This window comes from Odocoileus virginianus, chromosome X (assembly GCF_023699985.2).
Source record: "Odocoileus virginianus isolate 20LAN1187 ecotype Illinois chromosome X, Ovbor_1.2, whole genome shotgun sequence".
Taxonomy (NCBI): domain Eukaryota; kingdom Metazoa; phylum Chordata; class Mammalia; order Artiodactyla; family Cervidae; genus Odocoileus; species Odocoileus virginianus.
Window position 1 is genome coordinate 10,080,487 of NC_069708.1, and position 9,062 is coordinate 10,089,548.

Here is a 9,062-nt window from a genome sequence, read left to right on the forward strand (position 1 = left end):
CGGCTCTGCCTCCCCCTGGCTTTGATTGACAGTGGTCTCGCCCCGCCCACACACTCCGCCCACAGATCCCGCCTACTCACGTGACCTCTCCCTTAACCAATCTCAAGCCCAGGCACTGACCCCGCCCAACGGACGCCATTATGCTTTCATCCCAGAGCTGAAACGCAGCCACTCGCCCTCTGGCCTGGAGCTCGCCTCTGGCCGCCCACACCATCCACCATGGGAAGGTTCCGACCAGTCTGCTGGCGCCCGGGTCCCCGCCGATTCCAGCCCTGCCGACGCCGCATCCGAGCCGCTGTTCCCGCTGTTCCCTGGTTCTTGGAGTGGGCCTCCGTGCCGCCCTCATTGCACTCACAGGTGCGTCAGAACTACGGCCCCGAGTGTGAGGCCGCGGTCAACAGCCACGCCGCCCTGGAGTTCCACGCCTCTTTCCAGTGCCTGGCCGTGGCCTCCTACCTCGACCATGATGACGTGGCCCTGAAGCATTGCTCCCGCTTCTTCCTGCTCCTCTCCCACGAGCACAGCAAGACAGCTGCGAGCCTGATCCTCCTGCAGAACCGGCGTGTGGGCCGCGTCTGCTTCCTCGACATCAGAAAGCCCGAGACCCAAAAGTGGGAGAGCGGACTCCAGGCCATGCAAGACACCCTGCAACCTGGAGAAGTGCGTCAACCAGAGCCTCCTCAACCTGCACCAGCTGGCCATCGAGAGCTGCGACACCGACTTGTACCTCTTCGTGGGGATCGGCTACCTGGCCCAGCAGGTCAAGTTCATCAAGGATCTGGAGGACCTTGTCAGCAAACTGAGCAACATGCGGTCCCTGGAAGGTGCCCTAGCAGAGTACTTCTTTGACAAGCTCACCCTGGGTGTCAGCGACAAGAAGGACTGAGTCTGGACTGAACTTTCCCCCAAGTCTGGGGTGACTGCCCAAGGTCACCCTGCCTGCCTTGCAGACCGCAGTATTGCCCTTGCAGAATAAGTTCACTTAAGTTTTCCTTCTTTCAGTGTTGCCAGTTCTTCCAGTAAACTAATTGCTTTCTAAAGAAATCAAGGTCCCTTGTTTTTTTCATGCGTGCAAATCCTTAATCTTTCAAGTTTTAAAACAGGTATCCGGGAGTCTCTTAAGCTAGCAATGCCCTGTCCACAGGAAGCTCAGCATCTCCACAGAGGGAGGGAAGAAGGGGATGCGTGGGATCCTGAACAATACAAAATGTACCTTCCCCTAATAAACAATGTGGTATATGGGGTGGGTGTGGGTGAGGTGAGGCCCTGGTGAATGTGAGTGCCTGTGAATAGATGAGCTATAAAAATAGGGCCTGAAAAGAATGATTGGGGTTGATCTCCAGAAATACTGAAGGGAACGGGATTGGGAAGGGAATGAAATCAAGGGGTCTTCATTTTGTTTGAAGCAGAATTCTGGGTAGGAAGGTGGGTGTCCGGGATGGTGGCACAGCAGAGTCCCTCGCTGACAAGCTCACCCTGGGCTACAGTGACAATCTAAGGGTAGCAGGGCTGGCTTTCCTAGAGACACATTTCCTGTGGTCACCAGTGTTTAGCATGGATGTTGCCCTTACAAAACTTCCACGTGTTATTATTTCTTGAATTGTACACCCTGCAATAAAGTAGCATCATTCAACTCAAAATTTACCTCAGTAGAAGGGCTGAAAAATATGATATTAAAAATTTCTGGTTTATTGATATGGCAGGAAACATTCCTTTCTCAACATATATACATTACATAGAGTATGTCATATACCTAAGGATAATTTTGAAATAGCATAGCAGATCATACTTTATGTATGACCATCTCAAGAAAAATAAAGAAATGACTTCTTCACAGTACTTTTTTCACAAACCACAAGCTGTTAAGAATCACTCTTATATACCTCTAGTGCACCTGGGCGGGAAATATGAAACTTTTAAAACCAGTCTTCCCATGTTATATTTATGACTGGAGCAGGAATGCAAGATGACTTCTTAATTTTACAAAGGGGACCAACAAGTTGCTTTATTTTTTCTTGTAACGCAGTAAACATAAGACTTGAGAAAGCACTTCAGTACCCCCATATTTGCTGGTATGTAATTCTCCAGCTTTATTTCTCCAGTCAGATGGAGAAAGCATATGACCTTTTTTTGACTGGAGTGCACTGTTCTTCAGAGCTATAGCTCACATAACTGCCAATTTACATGAAATGGTCCCTTGGTGACATTCACTCCTACAATGCAAGACATTCTGAGAGCAAAGTTCTCATCGTTGAAACTGTTTTGCCTTTCCAGTTATAAATACGAAACTTTTCAAGGCACATTTAAAGGTAGTGTGGTATTATTTAACAAAGAGTTCTGTTATTAGATGCATACTGAAATATTTATGCATAAGATATCTTAGCATTTTTTCAAAATAATAATAGGTGAAGTAATATTGCCAGGAGTCAGTAACTGTTGAAGGTGGGAGATGGTATAACTGATAAGGACACTGTGGGTCCTTTCTAGGAGAGACCCCTCCCTCATATCCTCTGCCTTAGCTCCTCTCTGAAGTACCTAAATAATAATAATACCTTTATGTACATTTCCTGAGTTGTTTTACAGATGTTAAAACCATCACCAGAGAATTCTCTGGCAGTCCAGTGGTTAGGACTTGGGGCTTTTATTGCCAAGGGCCCAGGTTCAAGCCCTGGTCACCTGGTCGGAGAACTAAGATCCCTCAAGCCACATGGCACAGTCAAAATAATGTTTTTTTAAATTAAACACCACCAAATGGAAGAAATTTAACTACTTGATGATCTGAGCATGTACCTCCCTCCAGACTTACTGGTGCCTAAGGACTGATAATGTTGACACCATTATCAGTACCTTACCATCAATCTATCAAACAACTATGCACAAACTGATCACATACCCTGAGATGCCCCTTCCTCAACTTGCCTTTCAAAATGCTCTTGAAACCCATCAGGGAGTTTGGTTGTTTTGGGCATTAGCTATCCTGAATTCCTTGCTTGGTTCCCTGCAGTAAATGCTGCATTTCTTTGCACCAAAACTCAGAGTCAATTGATTGGCTTTACTGCATGAGGGCAAGTGGACCCAAGTTTGGTTTGGTAACAATGAGAATATGGGAATTTACTGTAATAATGTCTACTTTTGTATACATTTGAAGCTGACTACAATCTAGAGATAACTCATACCTTCCAAAGCACACCAGGATAATTTCATCACAAAGTATTGCAAAAACAGTAATTTTAATGGTTTAATGTGAAATTTACAGCACTGTTTTAAGGTAAATCTTGTTTATAATAATAACCAAAATAACTTGAGAATAAAATCTAGTTAGTTCTCCTTCACTTTCATATATCTCATAAGAGATGAGTTTCTAGTATTTATTCCATTTTTATAATATATTCTAGAATCTTCCATGGTAACAATTTTTAGTATTTATATACCAATATTCTTGGATAACTTAACCTTGAGAAAATATTTTTCATTCCTGACAAAACCAATGCATAAATTTTTCACTGCACACAAAGAGAATGTGTAGTTTTGTTTTTACATATAAGAAACATATGGTTATGTTTTTGAAATTGTTGATTGACAATATGAAAAATTATTTATATTTAACTTCCAAAATTAACTTTACTAAAAAAAAAAAATTCCCTTTAGCAATTAAAATTTCAAAAGCAGATGAAAGGCAAAGATTTGATGTCCCACTTACAAAATGCAGCTTTACAAGTTATTACATTGAACAACTAATCTAATGTGTAGGTCATGGCCACTTAAACTATTTGCCAGTTTGACAAAACAACAATTTTATTCAGCACCACTGATTAAAAGGATTAGCACCAATTTTGGAAACATTGAAATATGATTTGAAACTTGTTTCCTAACATGGAGTCTACAAAATGTGTTGTTTCTAAACTGTAAACATGATTAAGGGATCCAAATAATAAAATGTGAATCATGACTTCAGACCCTAAACAGTTTTCCTCCCACGTAAGTATCTCTTCTCTCTTCAGAGACAGTATTACTCAGTGCCCTCAACCACCACCGCCACCATCTCCTCCATCCCTTCCTCTCCCCCAGCATATGCACTCATGTGACATTTTCCCACATAATCCCAGACCAGAAGTTTGGATTCTACAGCACAGTTTGATGGTGATGACTGGAGAGAGCAGGGGCAGTTAATACCAAGGCTTTGGCATGTGATTCATTAGTGTGGCTCACTTCCAGCACATGGACCCACAGATTTACAGCTACTTTCACACAAGCCCTTAATTATCTCATTCTTTACACACTGTCCCTTATTGTGCCAATCTTTGCATGAAATGTTTCCTTGGTATCTCTAATTTTCTTGAAGAGAGCTCTAGTCTTTCCCATTCTATTGTTTTCCTCTATTTCTTTGCACTGATCACTGAGGAAGGCTTTCTTATCTCTCCTTGCTCTTCTTTGGAACTCTGCATTCAGATGGGTATATCTTTCCTTTTCTCCTTTGCCTTTAGCTTCTCTTCTTTTCTCTGCTATTTGTAAGACGTCCTCAGACAGCCATTTTGTGTTTTTGCATTTATTTTTCTTGGGGATGGTCTTGATCACTGCCTCCTGTACAATGTCATGAACCTCCGTCCATAGTTCTTCAGGCACTCTGTCAGATCTAATCCCTTGAATCTATTTCTCACTTCTATTGTATAATCATAAGGGATTTGACTTAGGTCATACCTGGATGGTCTAGTGGTTTTCCCTCCTTTTTTCAACTTAAGTCTGAATTTTGCAGTAAGGAGTCATGATCTGAGCCACAGTCAGCTCCTGGTCTTGTTTTGCTGACTGTATAGAGCTTTTCCATCTTTGGGTGCAAAGAATATAATCAATGTGATTTCACTATTGACCATCCAGTGATGTCCATGTGTAGTTCTTCTTTCGTGTTGTTGGAAGAGGGTGTTTGCTATGACCAGTGCGTTCTCCCGGCAAAACTCTATTAGCCTTTGCCCTGCTTCATTTGTACTCCAAGGCCAAATTTTCCTGTTACTCCAGGTAGCTCTTGACTTCCTACTTTTGCATTCCAGTCCCCTATAATGAAAAGGACATCTTTTTTTGGGTGTTCATTCTAGAAGGTCTTGTAGGTCTTCATAGAACCGTTCAACTTCAGCTACTTCACCATTACTGGTTGTGGCACAGACTTGGATTACTGTGATACTGAATGGTTTGCCTTGGAAACAAACAGAGATCATTCTGTCATTTTTGAGATTGCACCCAAGTGCTGCATTTTGGACTCTTTTGTTGACTCTGAGGGCTACTCCATTTCTTCTAAGGGATTCTTGTCCACAGTAGTAGATATAATGGTCATCTGAGTTAAATTCACCCATTCCAGTCCATTTTAGTTTGCTGACTCCTAAAATGTTGATGTTCACTCTTGCCATCTCCTGTTTGACCACTTGCAATTTGCCTTGATTCATGGACCTAACATTCCAGGTTCCTATGCAATATTGCGCTTTATTTTATTTTTTTTCCATTTATTTTTATTAGTTGGAGGCTAATTACAACATTGCAGTGGTTTTTGTCATACATTGAAATGAATTAGCCATGGATTTACATGTATTCCCCATCCCGGTCCCCCCTCCCACCTCCCCCTCCACCTGATCCCTCTGGGTCTTCCCAGTGCACCAGGCCCAAGCACTTGTCTCATGCATCCAACCTGGGCTGGTGATCTGTTTCACCCTAGATAATATACATGTTTTGATGCTGTTCTCTTGAAACATCCCACCCTCGCCTTCTCCCACAGAGTCCACAAGTCTGTTCTATACATCTGAATCTTTCTAAATTCCATATATATGTGTTAGTATACTGTAATGGTCTTTATCTTTCTGGCTTACTTTGCTCTGTATAATGGGCTCCAGTTTCATCCATCTCATTAGAACTGATTCAAATGAGTTCTTTTTAATGGCTGAGTAATATTCCATGGTGTATATGTACCACAGCTTCCTCATCCATTCGTCTGCTGATGGGCATCTAGGTTGCTTCCATGTCCTGGCTATTATAAACAGTGCTGCAATGAACATTGGGGTGCACGTGTCTCTTTCAGATCTGGTTTCAACAAATATTGCGCTTTATAGCATCAGACTTTACCTCCATCACCAGTCACATCCACAACTGGATGATGCTTTTGCTTTGGCTCCACCCCTTCATTCTTTCTGGAGTTATTTCTCCACTGATCTCCAGTAGCATATTGAGCACCTACTGACCTTGGGAGTTCATCTTTCAGTATCCTATCTTTTTGCTTTTCATACCTTTCATGGGGTTCTCAAGGCAAAAATACTGAAGTGGTTTGCCATTCCCTTCTCCAGTGGACCACATTTTGTCAGAACTCTCCGCCATGACCCGTCTGTCTTGGGTGGCCCTACACGGCATGGCTCATAGCTTCACTGAGTTAGACAAGGCTGTGGCACATGTGATCAGATTGATTAGTTTTCTGTGACTGTGGTTTTCTGTCTGTCTGCCCTCTGAGGGATAAGGATAAGAGGTTTATGGAAGCTTCCTGATGGGAGAGACTACTGGCAGGGAAACTGAGTCTTGTTCTGATGGGCAGGGCCATGCTCAGTAAATCTTTAATCCAATTTTCTCTTAATGGGCGGGGCTGTGTTCCCTCCCTGTTGTTTGACCTGAGACCAAACTATGGTGGAGGTAATGAAGATAATGGCGACCTCCTTCAAAAGGTCCCATGCACTGCTGCACTCATACACTACATCTTCTTTATCCATTCATCTGTTGATGGGCACTTGAGTTGCTTTGATATCTTGGCTATCATAAATAATGCTGCTATGAACAATGGGGTGCATATGTCTCTTCAAAGTGGTGTTTTTGGTTTTTCTTCCCTGATATACACTTAAAAGTGGAATTGCTACGTCATATGGTAGCTCTATTCTTAGTTTTCTGAGAAATCCCCATACTGTTTTCCATAGTGGCTTCATCAATATCCATTCCAACCAACAGTGTAAAAAAGGGTTCTCTTTCCTCCACATCCTCTCCAACATTTATTATTTGTGTTCTTTTTGATGTCAGGGGTGAGATGATATCTCATTGTGGTTTTGATCTGCATCTCCCTGATGATTAATGATGTTGAGCATCTTTTTACGTACTTGTCAGCCATCGCCACCATATGCTACTTTATAAAGGAAACTTATCATACCTACTCTGTAAAGAACCAAAGCCAAATAACTGGCACCTAGGAAATACTTTTTTCTTTGCATGTAGAATACAGGGTCATGCTGCTCCTTGAGCTTACTGGTTTTCATGGCAACTGAGTCTTAAGACACTACATAAAGGTAAACTTTTCCTCTTCAACAGATTTGTATCCAAGCACTTGCTGAAGTGAATTAGGGCATGAAAAGTGATTTTAACGGGTACCAATTTGCAATGGCTAACAGCCACTATATTTATAACTAACAGTAACCAAATTCTGGCTGCTATCATTCCATATAGGGGAACCACATTAGTAAAATACCTTGGTATGAAACTCTTGCATGGGGAGTTGCCTTAGGCAATTTTGCTGCAGTAAAGTTGTCTAACAAGCAACCTCAAAATCACATTCTCAGGTCTGCAGAATGACATTTGCAGGAGTCAGCTTCTACCTGCTAGGCTTGGCTATGGGTTGAGTTTGGTTGAGGAGATTCCCTTCTGTTCTACATGTCTCATTTTTCTGCAACCTGCCTAGGACATGTTCTTCAAATAGTGGATGGAAGAAACATAAGAGGCCATGCCCAACCATGCAAGCACATTTACATCTTTTGGTCAAACTTGACAAACCTTAGGTTTTTTCATGTATCACTGACCAAAACAATTGACTTGGAACACCCCAAGTCAGAGAAGAGAGGAGTATTTATCACCATCAATGAAGCCATGATTAGGACAGGGAGGGAAGAAAGAATTGTGAGGAAATAATGCAATCTACCACAAGGAAAGGGAATTCTTGGAGTGGCAGGGAGAAGGTGAATGGTAAGAGTCCAATCTCAGTCCATCTTGGGTCTCCAAACAGGTGGCAGGACTAGATTGGCTTATGGTTTGGATGACTGTAATGACTGACAGCAACATCAATAAATTACTCAGACTGGGCAATTATGCAATAAACATAGATGACAATTCAGACTTTAAAAACCAATGACAGCTTAAAAAAAATCTGTTGACAGCTTTTGTTCATGCCACAAATCTAGTTTGAATAAATCGATTGCAAAAAAACAAGTATTTGAAAATGTAGATGTTGTTAGGCTTCCATCTAGTGGCCACTAAGAGCATCTGCTCAAGATGGATGCTGAATAAACCATGTTAAAGGCAGAACAAAAGTGAAAACAAACAAAAATGCCCTATACATTTAGTATGGGTGAGGCTGAAAAGTCAAATTCAATGTGTGTTAAAAGACAGGGTATTTATAGGCCAGGAACTTGTTTCTCAAGGATTTCTTTCTTCTGTAGTATACCTAGAACAGAGTTTCACACTCAGAAATTAGTAAGTAATTATTGATGGATTCAATAATAGGGCTTAGTATTTGCCAGGGGCTGGAGGGAAGGGGATTGGGAAGTGACTGCTAATGGGTATGAATGGGTACATGGATTCCCTGGTGGCTCAGATAGTAAAGCATTTGTCTACAATGTGGGAGACCTGGGTTTGATCACTGGGTTGGGAAGATCCCCTGGAGAAGGGAAACGGCAGCCCACTCTAGTACTCTTGCCTGGAAAATCCCACAGGCGGAGGAACCTGGTAGGCTACAGTCCATGGGGTCGCAAAGAGTCAGACATGACTGAGCAACTTCACTTCGCTTCACTTCACTGATGGATTCAGTTTTACCAGTTTCCTTTTCCCATAAGGAGTATTAAATCCTTTTTTCTGAATGTTTTATTCATCTTATTATACTGCTGGGTGGTAGAAAAAAAGCCATCATTAACATGAAAATTTGCTTCCTTCAATATTGCCAAATGATGAAAGTAGTAACATTTCATGACAAATGAGCTGCACAGCCTACTCTGAATTTCATCTCCGTTGTACAGCCTGATCTTTGGCTGACACACTGTTCCTTTTTTAAAAAAATAACAGCT

The 9,062-nt window shown here is 42.1% G+C and overlaps 1 protein-coding gene across 1 annotated transcript; it reads left to right on the forward strand.

Moving 5' to 3' along the window:
* Positions 1 to 219: 219 nt before the first annotated feature.
* On the forward strand, positions 220 to 886 carry LOC110152435 (ferritin heavy polypeptide-like 17). The gene is made up of 2 exons (XM_070461790.1): positions 220 to 660; positions 695 to 886. Exons 1-2 carry the CDS (start codon positions 220 to 222, stop codon positions 884 to 886), a joined length of 633 nt encoding a protein of 210 aa, XP_070317891.1.
* Positions 887 to 9,062: the final 8,176 nt, after the last annotated feature.